The sequence below is a fragment of the Lipotes vexillifer genome, unplaced genomic scaffold (genome assembly GCF_000442215.2).
Source record: "Lipotes vexillifer unplaced genomic scaffold, Lipotes_vexillifer_v1.1 scaffold1104, whole genome shotgun sequence".
Classification (NCBI taxonomy): Eukaryota; Metazoa; Chordata; class Mammalia; order Artiodactyla; family Lipotidae; genus Lipotes; species Lipotes vexillifer.
In genome coordinates, this window is record NW_006793533.1 from 337,219 (window position 1) to 352,482 (window position 15,264).

General features: G+C 37.7%; 1 protein-coding gene across 1 annotated transcript in view; it reads right to left on the minus strand.

The window, feature by feature from the left end:
* CLDN16 (claudin 16) overlaps positions 1–12,828 on the minus strand; it is a 22,946-nt gene extending 10,118 nt beyond the window's left edge. Inside the window, exon 1 of the mRNA XM_007466479.1 lies at positions 12,475–12,828. Coding sequence (XP_007466541.1) covers positions 12,475–12,645 — 171 coding nt within the window. The 5' untranslated portion in view covers positions 12,646–12,828. The remainder of the gene's footprint in view (positions 1–12,474) is intronic.
* Positions 12,829–15,264: the final 2,436 nt, after the last annotated feature.

A 15,264-nucleotide genomic window follows, 5' to 3' on the forward strand; every position in this document is an offset into this window, starting at 1 on the left:
AAAAAAAAAAAAAAAAAAAACTCTACTGCTGGCTACTCCATCACAACTTTGAATGTTGTACTTCTATTTCCACTTTGTATGTAAAATGCTTATAATTGGTAATAATTAATAATTCTATATTGAATCTCTACTCTGAAGCAGTTACTGTTTAAGTGTATTATCACCTCACTTATTAATTAGAGGATCCTGTGATCTATCATTATTACTGTCCATTTTACAAATAAGGAAAAGGAGGCACAGGAAAGTTAAGTGATAACCCCAGAAAGTGTAGTTAAATGGAGGAGATAGGATTCAAACACAGCAGTCTGTGTGTACGCTCTTAAGCATTGCAGTATACTTAAAACCTATTTTTTTTAATTCCAAATTTACTTCAGGTGAAAGTACTCCAGAATTGGAAACTGGAAGATAGTCTTGGGTGAAGTAATAAGCCCTAACTTTAATCTCATCCTGTGGCCATTACTCTATGAAACCTCACTTTGGCTTGCTCTTCCTAAGATTAAACCTAGTAGTGATGTTTTAGAATGTTGGAATATTATCTGACCTGAGGCACCACAGAGACCAAAATATTAATAAAGAAAATCCATCTTGCGAAACCTAATATATCAATTTCTAAAGAAGGATGTGAATATCTAAACTTACAGGCACATGAAATTTAAGCTATAACTGAAAAAACACAGACTTTAAATTGACACTCTTATTAGCTGTGTTGCATCCTTGGCAAGGCCTTACCTTTTTTGAGCCTCAATCTCCTTATCTTTATAAAGGAGCTAATGCTAGGGTGACTATAGGAATTAAAAATTACAAACACACACAACATAAATGATTTGCTCAATAAATGATAATACTAGTAAAATACTTAAACAGCATAGTAACCTGAGTAGTGACTAAGTTCAGCATTACTAACTAACCATATGAAAGTGGAGAAAGGTAGATGTAATGGGTAGAATGGCAGCCCCCCCCAAAGATGTATCCATGTTCTAAGCCCCAGAACCTGTGAATGTGACCTTATTTGGAAAAAGGGACTTTGCATATGTAGTTAAATTAAGGGTTTTGAGAAAAGTAGATCCTCTTGGATTACCAGGGTGGGCCCTAAATCTAATGACAAGTGCCCTTATAAGAAGAGACACACAGAGGAGAGACAGACAGAAGAGAAGGAAGCAATGTGCCCACAGACACAGACACTGGAGTGACGTGGGCCCACGTCAAGGAATGCCTATGTCACCAGAAGCTGGAAGAGGCGAGGAATGCATTCTCCTCTAGAGCCTTCAGAGGCGGTGTAGCCCTGCCAAAACTTTGATTTCAAAATCCTGGCCTTCAGAACTGTAAGAGAAAACTGTCTCTTGTGTTAAGCCACCAAATTGTGGCAATGTGTTATGGCAGCCCTAAGGAATGGATAGTAGAGACAATTTGTACTGAACTATTATACCACAACAGAAGGCAAGCCTTCTCATAGCCTATTACCCTTCAGTCTCTCAATTAACAGGAACACACTGAATCCAGTTCATTCCAATTTGAGCTAGGTTATATGGACCTGAAGTCCTATTCTATAATCAGAGAGTGACTGTCCCCAATTTCCTGCTGTCTAACTCAGCCACTAAAACAAACAAAACCTACTATAGTCATTCTCATTGTATGTGAGGTTATTTAGAAAATGAGCTGAGCTATATATGTGAAGATATTTAAACTAAAAAGAGTATTTTTTTCTTGCCAAAATAATCCAGTAATGGTGTCATTTTCAAGGCTATTGATCATTTACCTGCAATGACCATATTTAGAAAAGCAATGAGCTCATTAAAGGAAACAAGGAATCCAATTTCATTAGGTATTAATGCTTAGGGGCACAATATTAGATTGCTTGGTATTCACACTCAGTTAAGGTACGTGAGAATAGCGGCTGTAATTAACTAAACTTCTGTGTTAATATAGCACTTACTGGAGACACCCTTAAAGGTGCCTTTGTGCACAAAATACAAGGTTAAAAGACTGTTTGTTATTTATCACATTTAGGAAAGCCCTCCTTACCTATAATTTAGAATCTTCACTTATCCTCCTGTTGTACAATGGCTTATTAAGAACTCTCTAAAACAAGCAAATCTACATTCTTTAAAGTTTTAAGGCAAGGTTCTTACAAAGCAGACTCATGCTTAAAATATTACAGTTAACCTTACTTAATGGGTAAAAACAATGTTAACTAATAATTTTATCTCACAACGTTGTCCAAAATAGACGATTACAAATTTAAGCTTTGTGATCTTAACATGTGATTCATATATTAATAAATAACATATGAAATAATACTCAGGGAATTTTTATATCATTTCAATAAATATCTGTTGGTCCTGAAGTGGGAAGAAGTCAGTTCATCCAAGGTGTGGTAATAAAAGTGCAAGTCACAAACATGAGGCCAACCTAAATTTCTTAATATTAATTACCTGCCAACAGTGAAACCGAGAGATTTTACAGAAGAGTACAGATTTCTGGCTTCCCTTGGAAACTTGGTCAGTCTGGCCACCTGGACTCCCTGGCTACACAGAGCAGCAATTAGCAGGAGCTGAGTGGATCTTCAAATTTCTACCTGTCATTTAAATCTCACCTCAAAGATATCCCTTCTTCCATGAGATTCTCCCAGTCTCTCCAGCTGGAGTTAATCTCTTCTTGGATCCCACAGTAACTAGTCCATATTTCTATAGCATTTATAATATTACATTATCTTTCTATGGGCATTTATGTGCATCTCTCTCCCAAGTCTGCCTTTCAAACTATGTTCACTAAATGTCTGTCATGTGTCAGTCAACCGGCTAAGTGCTGGGGATACAGCAATGACCAAGTTAGGCATGGCACCTTGCTTCAAGGAGCTTACAAATCCTTCTCAGTATATAATAGATGCTCAAAAGATGTTTACTGAGGGAAAATATTTGTCAATTTTTCTAATTCATACACATCAACTCTCATTTCTCACTTGGCATAGAAAATGGTTACTGATATACAGTACACACAATTGAGGCTTAATATGTCCTTTTGACTTGATTGAACAGACTAGAATGTCTAAATACAGGAGTTAAAGAAACATTATTGAGACCAGAGAGTTTGTGCTGATTTGGTGTCAGACTGGACCCTATCTACTCAACTGGCTCTGGAAAGTGTTTACCACAATACTAAGGATGAGCAGGACACCACATAGAAAAATAGTTTCAGGAAACTTTCAGTAAGGGGGACTGACGGTCCCTCTTCCTCGTTGAGTTTATAATGGCATAAATTAATTCCTTAATCCTGGAATTTCTTATTCTAACCTCTTTAGCAGTTTCCAATTAAGGTTTCTCTTTTCTCTATCCTAGCCTTTGCCAATTTCCCTTTTCTTATCCCTCTGAAAATATTTACAAGCAGCAGCACACAATTTTGCCTGCATTGTCTTTTTTTTTTTTTTTTTTTGCGGTAGGCGGGCCGCTCACTGCTGTGGCCTCTCCCGTTGCGGAGCACAGGCTCCGGACGCGCAGGCTCAGCAGCCATGGCTCACGGGCCCAGCCACTCCGCGGCACGTGGGATCTTCACGGGCCGGGGCACAAACCCGTGTCCCCTGCATCGGCAGGCGGACTCTCAACCACTGCGCCACCAGGGAAGCCCTCAATATATTTTATATATCTTTTGAGAAGAGAGAAACTTAAAAATACTTTAATTACTTGGCATTTTGTCCTCCTGTTACATAGGAGAAATTTACATATATATATATATTGGGTTGGCCAAAAAGTGTCTTCGGTTTTTAAGTAAAAATAAAAACCACATTTTTCATTTTTCATTTTCACCAAGAACTTTATTGAACAATGTATTCACCGTTTTGTTCCACTACTTTCTGCCACTTTTCAGGCAACTTCATAATTCAATCTTCCCCAAACTTTTTATCTTTCTGAGCAAAGAACTGTTCCAAGTGCCTTTTACAATCTTCCAGGCAATTGAAATTTTTTTCATTAAGAGAATTTTGTAAAGACCAAAATAAATGGAAATCTGAAGGTGCAATGTCTGGTGAATACAGTGGATGAATGAAGAACTTGCCAGCCAACCTGTAACAGTTTTTGCCTGGTCATCAAACAAACATGTGGTGTTGTGTTATCCTGATGGAAGATGATGCGTTTTCTGTTGACGAATTCCGGATGCTTTTCATCGAGTGCTGCTTTCATTTGGTCTAATCATTCGGTTTTCCGGAAGGAGCTCCTAATAGAGGACTCCCTTCCAATCCCACCACACATCACCTTCTTTGGATAAAGACCAGCCTTTGGTATGGTTGGTGGTGGTTCATTTCGCCTGCCCCACGATCTCTTCTGTTCCACATTATTGTACAGTATCCGCTTTTCATCACCCATCACAATTTGTTTTAAAAACGGAACGTTTTCATTATGTTTAAGTAGAGAATCGCATGCGGAAATATGGTCAAGAAGGTTTTTCTCGCTTACCTTATGTGAAAACCAAACATCAAAGCGATTCACACAACCAAGTTGGTGCAGATGATTTTCAGTGCTTGATTTGGATATTTTGAGTATGTCTGCTATCTCCCATGTGGTACAACGTTGATTGTTCTCAATTAATGTCTCGATTTGTTTGCTATCAACTTTAATTGCTCTACCCAACCATGGAGCATCGTCCAGAGAAAAATCTCCAGCACGAAACTTGGCAAACAACTTTTGACACCTTCAACCAGTCACAGCACCTTCTCCATAGGCTGCACAAAATTTTTCTTACATTTAGGTTGCATTTTTACCTTTCTTGAAATAATAAAGCATAATATGCTGAAAACGTTGCTTTTTTTCTTCCATCTTCAATATTAAAATGGCTACACAAAACTTCACCAATTTTGATAAGTCTTTTTTAAATGCACTCTGATATGACAGCTGTCACATACAATCTAACAAAATTGTTTTGAATGAATTTAAAAGACAACTAAGTGTTACTAGAGCCACCTTATGGAAAAAAACGAACCACCCATTTGGCCAACCCTATATATATAGTAATTATACACAGCAGGCTTAGTAAATGTTTTTTCTTGGTTGACCACAATCAAACAAGATTTTTCTTTGTCACTATGCATTATGTTATAAATGCATATGCATTGGGATTTGTGTGTAAATATAATATATATAGGAAGAATAATCATTAGCCAAAAGAAAAATGGGATGTCATGAAGATAAATTCTTTTTAAAACCACCATTTTATGCATATGCATAAAATAGAGATTTATAGTTTTCACACCACTTTACCATCCCTGTGCTAGTGTACTTTAATGCTGAAGATGCAACTTACTTGTTTCCAGTACTTAATTGAATATATTTATTGGGGTGCAAAAGTTTTAATAATACTGTAGTAAATAATGTTTCACTACTAAAACATGAAACATTTTCACTTTGAACAAAAAGGCATTTGAATTTTCCATACTAAAGTTCTGAACTTTTAATTTTTACATTTTCTTTTCTTTTCTTACTATCCCAGGGCCTAAAAGAACTCAAGACAGGTATTTATAAGGATGAGAAAACAAGATTAAAATAAATAAAATAGATGTCACCTTTCTTTTTTACTCCATTTATGTACCATGAGTTTATTTGCTAAAATATATTTGGTTTAACTCTTCTTGCTTAGCTGTGGATCACTGGCTAAAGGCACAAACGGCAAGAATGGGATAATGCAAACTTATTAGGTATTAATATAATGTTTGCGGCCTTCATGGTCATATTACCTAATTTACATATATGGACTATATAAATATTTCAATTTTAATATTTATTATTTAAGTCATACATTTAATCATTTTAGAATGTTTTCCTTATGAAAGTATGGGATCACAACTTTGCAAAGATTACTGGCCAGCGGCAGAGATCACAATTTATGTTGAGTGAATTATTACAAAATATTAATTTCCTTTGCTCTCTCTCTTTTTCTTAATTTCTTTTCCTCTTTGAAGCACCAGCAAGAAAAGCTATACTTTCTAGGTAGGAATACACTCTTCACCAACTTTATTATACATCTCAGGGGATTGGCTCTTTTTTCCTATCTGATTAAAAAGAGGGACCAAATCCATATCTTGAAAAAATTTAAACTGCAGCAAGATGAAAGATCTTCCCTAAGAAAAAGTGATGGTATTTCTACAGAGATACTTCTTATTTAGTGTTCAACGTGAGATTTCCAAATATCACTTCACATTATATTTCACTCATTTATTCACTCTTTTAGTAAGTATGTCAAGTATCATAATAGGTACCCATTCACTTCATATTAACAAATGCATCCTGAGTTCCCATTATGTGGGAGGGGGTGCTAGGAGCTGTAGGAGACCATGAGGCAAATTAAAGAATATTTCTAGGCTCAAATGTCTGCTAAAGGCGTTTAAAATCAGTTGGAAAGCAAAACAAGTATATATAATCAGAGTACATGCTAGCTCTAATAACTTCAGTATTTATGTATGAAAGAATTGTAGCATCATTAATTAAAATAGAAATCCCAGGGGAGCACCTGGTAATGAAGATGAAATAAATCCAAATGTGGATTACCTTTCATTTGAGGTCATAAAATTTTAATCATAACAGTGCTTGGCCCCTGACAAATTCTCAGTAAATAATTAACAAAAGTTGAACTGAAAAATGAAATAAACTTGTGAAAACATTTTTTCTTTCTGACAATTGAGAGACCAGTAACTCTGTGAAGAAGCTGCTTTCCTATTTAACTGTGGATAATGAAGAATTACACATTTTATGATGTAATTAATATTTTTGTTATTAATTCATAATTTATTTTCTTTTAAAATGTATTCAATATATAACTTATGCTATTTTGTCTCTAGTCTCTGCCTTGTTCCCCTGGTTAGACAAAAAGGGAACAGTCATAAGTGTAAAAATGGAAGAAACAACAGCTCAGAGAAGTAAACAAAATTTGTCCAAGAGAATCAATAGAGAAAATAGGAACAAAACTTAGATCTCATATTTCTCCCTTCAGTGCACATTGTGCAAAATGTCATCTCCTCCTCCAGAACAAAAACAAAACAATAAACTGCAAATAGACGATAATATAGCTAACATTTATTGACTGATTTGTATTTGCCTGGTACTGTGGTCAGCTAGATACACAGGCTCATTTAACCCTCACAAGACACTTACCGTGTGCATATTGTTACTCTCCCTTTATAGAAGAGGAAATGCAGTTTTATACAACTTAAACATCTGTCTAAATTCACACAGCTACTGCCTGGCAGGGTGGGACTTAATCTTAGGTCCCTGTAACATCAAGTCCAACCTGTAAACATCCACACTGAAAAGCATTCCCTTCCTGGCCCCATCAAGGTGCTGTGTAACAACCTAAGTAAGAAAAAAATAGTGTCATAGTGTCATGGTCCAGGGATGTTGCTGCCTAATGACTTCTGTATAGAGACTAATTTTCCTCCATTTCAGCTCTAGGTGAGTGGTTCCATCCTTCCTCCAATTACCCCAAAACAGTAAAGTGGATTTCAAGTTTTACTTCTCCTTCTCCATCAGCCTTCTTTCCCCACATGCAATCAATTATTAATCCCATCAATTTGAGTTCTTTAGTTTCCCATATCTTCATGTCTTTTTAAAAAAATTGTATTGAATTATAGTTGATTTACAATGTTGTGTTAGTTTCAGACGTACAGCAAAGTGAATCAGTTATACATGTACATATATCTACTCTTTTCAGATTGTTTTCCCATATAGGCCATTATAGAGTATTGAGTAGAGTTCCCTGTGCTATACACTAGGTTCCTATTAGTTATCTATTTTATATATAGTAGTGTGTATATATCAATCCCAGTCTCCCAATTTATCCCTCCCTGCTTATCCCCTGGTAACCGTAAGTTTGTTTTCTACATCTGTGACTTTACTTCTGTTTTGTAAACAAGTTCATTTGTACCCTTTTTATGCTTGCTGTCACGCTAGTTCAGACCATCAATGTTTTCCTCCTGTTTTATGGGAAAAGCTGCCTAGTTGACCTCCCTATAATTCATTTTACCCTTTCTAATCATTCCCCACATTAGCCAGAATGATCGCTGGTTCTAAAACGCACATATATATTTGCTTACAGTGAACGACCCTTGTCTATGGTATAAGATCTATATTTTACATGAACACAAGCCCTCGATGATCCAGCCCTTATATTCTCCTCTCTACGTTGGAAACTTCTTCCAGTATGTCGAAAGTGATAAACATACAGCACTCTCATACCTAGATCTCTGCCTATATCATGTCCTGTGCATGCAATACTCTCTACTTTGTTTTCCCCCTTCACTTGTTCTTCAAGCCTAGTTTAGATATTTCTTCTGGGTAGCCTTCACTGATTATACACGACTGAGTGAGCTGGCCACTCAGAGTTATCTGTAATCATAGCACTGGTCATATCATACTGTCTATCACTTCACCTGTCTGTCTCCGCCAATATGCTGGGAGAAACGTAAGGAAGATCCAAGTTTCATCCTCCTTCATAACCTGTACCCACCACAGTACCAAGTAGACAGTAGGTATCAAAGAGCATTTGTGGAATGAAAGATTATAGAAAGAAAAGAAAAAATGGAGAGCACAAAAGAGAGATAAAGAGATGAAGGAGAAGGGTGGGGGTAGCAAAAGAAGAATAAAAGAGAATTAGGGCATGAAAGGTTTTTTAAAAGGGAGGAAAAGGGAGAAGGGGAGGAGGAAGAAAGAGGAAGGAGGCAGGGAGGAAAGAAGAAAGGAAGGGAGAAAAAAAAGTAAGGCGAGAAGTAGAGTGGGAAATAGGAAGAAAGAGCATATAAAGTTACCAGAAAAACGAAAACTATTCACCCTAGATTTCCTAGTGGAAATTCCTAGGGAGGCTCTAGATGCCATCAGTCCTCCAGAGGCTGGCCATCTCTCTGGAAGACATAGTCATGTCTCTAGACATAGTCATAGTCAAGGAGTTCAGATGTTAAAGAATGTAGGACTAAAAAGGACCTTGAAACAACTGAGTTCAACTTCATTTTATAATTGAGGAAACTGAGCTGAAGACAAGAGCTGTGACTGCTCAACAGAAGACAGTTAAGATGCAAACACAGGCTGGAATAATTTCAAAACCCAAGTTCTCTTCACACAACAGTCTTCCCCAAGACACACATGAATCAAGAATGACCGGAGCAGCATTGGTAGCTCAGGACCCCTGGTCCCTGACTTGGGGCTGTGCACAATTCCGTGTGCTATTTCTTTTTCCTAGTGTTTTTACTTAACGCAAAGAACTTTCCTCTTCAGGACAGGTATAAATGAGGCCCCATACTATTTTGTAGTGTTTTGAGTATTCTCTAGTAAGTCAAAAGGATACCTGAGCTCTGCTTCTTGCTCCCTGTTACTCACCTTTAGCCTGCAGTTTTGTTATTTGTCTTCTCTCTTGGAAGACCTCTGCTGCTATTTCTAATTTTTGAAATCCTTGGCATCATTTTTGACGCTTTGTTCAAATTTCTTTTCCTCCCTGAGGCCTGTCTCAATGTCCCTGACAGGAAATAATCGTCCTCTCTTCTTTGCTCCAGTGGCACTTTGTTCATTTCTTTCTCAAATATGAATTGGCCTACACCCTTTATTAGAGTTTCATGTGCATCTTTGTTCCTCCCTAAACGTGCGCTCATGAAAGGCAGGAATGGCTCTTGCTTTAGCTTTGACTCCCCTTGGAGGATTAGCACGGCACCTTTGAAGTGACATACATTTCATGTTTGTTATGTTGAACTGAACTACAGAATCCACTTTCCAACACTGATGCCTACATCACTGTCAAAGATTAACAAAGCGAAAAATTCATTATATTCCTTTTTGTTTAAATTTTCTATGGGTATGCTTTTTTTTAAAAGCCCTTTTATTGTGTCAATTTTTGTCCAGTAGTTGTTTAAAGTGAGTTGTTAATAGGGACCAACGACGATATATACACAAGGAAGGAAGCAAAGAGACAGAACAGTAAAATTGAGTCAGTGAGTATCAGAACCTTGATATTTATGGATAATATTATGACTTTATATGCTGGCCAACTGAAGGAGTAATTGTTATGAGAGTTCCATGTCCCTTTAAAAATACTGACAAATAGGGCCTCCCTGGTGGCGCAGTGGTTGAGAGTCCGCCTGCCGATGCAGGGGACGCGCGTTCGTGCCCCGGTCCGGGAGGATCCCACATGCCGCGGAGCGGCTGGGCCCGTGAGCCATGGCCGCTGTGCCTGCATGTCCGGAGCCTGTGCTCCACAACGGGAGAGGCCACAACAGTGAGAGGACCGCGTACCGGGGGAAAAAAAAAAAAAAAAACTGACAAATAAAGAGACTGTTGGAGAGAAGGGGGCCTCATTTGTTCAAGGGTTCTTCTTCTTTTCTTTTTTTAAATTTTAGAATATTATTTAGTTTTTTATACAGCAGGTTCTTATTAGTTATCCATTTTATACATATTAGTGTATACATGTCAATCCCAATCTCCCAATTCATCCCACCCCCACCCCCCGCCATTTTCCCCGCTTGGTGTCCATACATTTGTTCTCTACATCTGTGTCTCTATTTCTGCCCTGCAAACCGGTTCATCTGTACCATTTTTCTAGGTTCCACATACATGCATTAATATACAATATTTGTTTTTCTCTTTCTGACTTACTTCACTCTGTATGACAGTCTCTAGATCCATCCACGTCTCTACAAATGACTAAAGGGTTCTTCTTTTAATGGGGAGGCTTCTTGGGGAAGATTTATTGCAATACATCTCAAGTATGGGAAATATGAAAGAAGCTAAGAACTACTAAACTATAGTCTGAGGTTAGCAAGGATTTACTCAAGGTGAATAAACTAGACTACTCATTCCACTCATTTTACCTAGAAGGGCTCTTGCACAGAACAGAGGGAAGATTGGTTGTATGTACTGAGATGAAAGCAAGAAGGCACTTTAAATGCCAGAACTCCCAATCCGTCTCAGCAAGGTCTGACCCTTTCCAAACTTTCATTTCTTATCAAGTGAAGTTAGCAGTTCCATCAGCTTAAGGAGAAAGATTTTCAAATTGTTTTGGAAAATATTTTAAGAATGCTTTTAGATGAGATTTTGCATGTTTTTAAAAACATAATTTTAAGTGAGCTCAAGTCCAACATATTTCTGTATTCATGACCTACTACTGGCAGCCCATACTTTAGTAAGCTAGTGGCAGCAGAACATTTCTATCTGCACTTTTCTGAGTACTGCTCAAAGGAGAGTTTTGGTTTGTTTTTTTCATTCACCACTTATGTGCATGGCCAGATAATGCACCACTGGATTAACATATAGCAGACATCCTTTATAGTATTTCAGTTCTATCACAATTTTCAGAAAAATAATTTTCTAGTGCTAAAGAAGTACTTAAAACTCTCTTGGTTTTGAAATACCATGTAAGAGTCAGAGGAAATTTAAAAGCCAGAAAAAAATAAAACACAAAAATAATACACAGAAAAATAAGATGATCACTTTCCATTCGAAACTCCAACTTGGGAGTTTAATAAATAAAATTAGAAGAAAAAATATAAAAACTTGCCCTCAGGTATCTTTCTCAAACTTCATAAAGGTATAGCATTTGCTAGAGTAAATTGTTCCATTCAGGATGTACACAGGAGAACATAGTGTGTTGCTGTATATTCTCAGTGAGTTCCTAATATATTGTTTCTTTTTCTCACCTATGCTTTTTGAAACTTTACAAATGAATAGTTGCCGAGTCTGAAGAATTGATTTTTACTTAGTTTTACCTCTCTCAGATTCCTATAGCCACAGAAAATAATTCTAAATTTGAAAACTACTTTTTTCAGAGCTTCTCCAGTGAGAAAAATAACATTTTCAAATATGAACCACTCACTCATCTTGTACACGAAGAGTAGGTTCCCAAGAGCAGCTCATTTTTAAAAGAGGGTTTCTTAAACCCGTATCTGTCTCTTGTACTTTGGGGCACACTAGAAAAACTTGGTTTCCCACAGAATGTTTTCTCCTACTTGGCAACTCCTTACAATGACATTTTTCCATTGCACAGTAATTGGGTAGGTTTTATATGACTTGAGTTTGATCACTTGATCAACATTTAGATGATCACTCCTTAAGAAAGTCTATCATACTACTTTTAATGCTGTCTTCAAGATTAGGAAATTTCTGTTTATGAGAAAGGATGTTAATGGAATGTTATTCAATTTGGTATATGCAGCAATGGAAGAGGTGAATTTCTGAAAAGCTTATATAATTACGCTTGTGTAAATTTACCTTTATGAAAAAAGGGCTTATTCAGTTACCTCATCTGTAAAATGGGGTAACAACAATACCTACCTCATAGATGAGCTGTGAGAATTAAATAAGCTAATAATGTAAAGACTCAGTAAGTAGTAAGTAAGAAGCAAGTCCAACCATGTTGGCTATTATTACTATCTTAGTCCAAGTGAATGTAATGGGCCAGTGGGGCTTAGAGAAAAGTTGGACAGGCTTGGGTCAGTAGAAGAAGCTGCTGACTTCTTACCTCCAGGGAGTCATCTGCATTCACCATCCAACAGTCTGTCCAGGTGGCCACAACCAAGAACCCAGTAGAGAAAAATGCAAAGAAGCAGGCGACATACTGAAAAAGATCCCTCATCTTAACGAACAGCCTGTCTGCAAGGGACACATGGGCAGCTGCCAGCCCTGGGCCCATGCAGATAGCTGGAATGCTGTCAGTCTTCTGTGCTTCTGGTACCTGGGGACGTTGAAAATGCTGGTCTTTTCCTTTTCCTTACTCCCCACTGCAGGCGTCTTAAGCTGCGCTAAGAGTAATACAAACAGGCTGTAACCCACAGAGGGGTCCTGGAGGTCATTATCTGAAGCAACGAGCCTCCAATCAGAAGCCAGGTCAGTGAAAGGACTGAGAATGTTTTGGGTGGGGGAGAAAAGGAGCCCCGGTAATGTTTTTCTGCCCAGACCGTGGGGCTAATGTGAGATGATGGTCGCCAGAGGCACGTGCCAGCGCCAAGATGGAGAGAAGGAAGAAGGGTCACACCCCATGCTGACGCCTGTAAACTGATCTTTCTCAGGCCCTCCAGAGAAAGTGAGCTATTCTCCCCCTCCCCTCAGTAAGGGTTGACTGAGTGCTTTTATTATTAGGACTATTTTAATATTCGCTGACTACCTTAGACAGACAGGCCGCTGGTGAAACTATGCTAACAAGGGCTTGCTCAAGGGAGTTTGCATTCCAAAGTGCTGGACAGAACAGCCCATAAAGGCTTTCCAAGCACCTGGGCCCCAGGTAGAGCCATGGCTCCTAACCTTTCGACATCATTCAGCGGGAAAGAGGTGCGCATTTTAACCCAAAGAGCTCTGGGTATAAATCCTTGCTCTGAAGCTTACAGGCTGAAGGCACTTGGGCTGTGGTTTCTGTAAAATGGGGATATTAATACAAACAGACATCATGAAAGGTTTGGGAAAATTAAACGATACTGTGTCTGTAAATCACTTAGAACAGTGTCTGACAAAAGTAGCTAAATGGTAAATATTAACATGACCAAGAATTCCCTATATGATTACTTTCCCCCCATGAACCAATGTTTGAAAATATGCTTGAAAAAGAAACTGCTTATTCTAGAATAAAAGGATTTTTTTAAGTCTGTGGTATAGCAGGGGCAACTAGAGTTTTACCTACACCTGAATGGGTAGCCTTATTGAGTATAAATATTCCATAACCTGTAGAATTAAAAAACAAATACTTAAAAGAGCATACATACCTTCATTTAATCATTATCAGATAGACCTCTCTACACTAAAATACAGATTTTTAAGTGATAGTAAAAAGCATTTTACATGGTTCTTAATGCAAGAGAGGGAATGAGAAAGGTGGGGGAGAGAGAGAGATTGAGAGAGAAAGAGACAGAGGAACAAGGGAAAAGGATTAGAAGTAGGTCATTACTCTGGGAAGAATCATCTCCTAAGAAAGTTATTTTAGTGAAAGCTCAGGAAGGGATTACTTTTTTCCACTTAATAATGCTTCAGTCATAATATTTAGGGTAAAAGACGAAAATCAAAATGTTTATTGATAAAACATCCTTCAAGTCTATATTAAAATAATAAACTTTTGTGACTAAAATTTGCTGTTCTCGAATTGATTTGTGTTCAAAAGTATAAACTGTAAATATAAATGTAAAATCATTTGTAAAACCATATGTGGAATATGTCTATTTACTGCCATAAATAAAGTATATATGTTATCAGTAGTTATCATTAGTTTGTGAGCGGCATTACAATTGCTTTCAGTTTTATTTATTTATTTTTTGACTTATTTCACCTAACAATTTGGGAAAAGAACACTTAGTTTTTAAAGTACCCATTCAAAGAATGGAATTACCTATGGTGTAAGGCAGCTACAACGCACACATGCGGCTTCGGTGAGTCACAAGTGAATCTGTCCCTGTGCCCTAAAATCTAAAATGCTCATGCTCTGTTGATCTGGGAGGGAAACCAATTCCAAAAGCACATGCCCATTACAGGAAAAGTCCTGGACTTGGCTGCTGGCTTGCCACCCAGGGACCTTCCACAATGTACTTTTCCTGCTAACAGTGCACCCCAGGGCAATGGTTCTTAAACTTGAGTGCACAATGGAATCTCCAAAGCCACTTGTTATAAATGCAGACTTGGGAGCTCCACCCTCAGAGATCTGGATTCGGGAAATTGGGAACGGAAGTCAAGAGTTCACATTTGGTAAATGTCTTGTATAAAATTCTGATTCTGAACCAGATGACCATGCTTTGAGAGACTAAGAAGAAGAGAAGAAAAATCAGCATTAAAACCAGCATATTACTTTACAGACTCATACACTATAGCTCATAGACAAAGCTGTGAGAGGGGGACACCAGAATTACATCTTTGGTACCAAAGTCTTCCCTAATTAGTACCACAGCAGGTCCCAAATCCAAATATCAGGACTTAATGAAGAAGGTGAAGTAAAGGAAAAAAACACTGAGCTCCATGCATGCACTCTGCATGCAAACACACACCAGTACACATATATCTCTGGAAATCAGAGATTCCTTCACAGGAATTATATAGGCTGTACCTTAATTTATTTCATTCCCCAAATCGTACTGGATGTCTTATGTGGTTAAGGATTGGCAGACCATTAATGTGACTATAGAGCTGTTCCTGAATCAAAGTATAGTACTTTTAGAGAATAACGTAAGACAAGCATGCTTAAGGGTCCATTTCTGTGGGTGAGGCCATAATATGATAGGAGATCCAAGAAAGGAGAGACGTGCAGACTAACCGATGAGTAAGAAGGACTCCATGG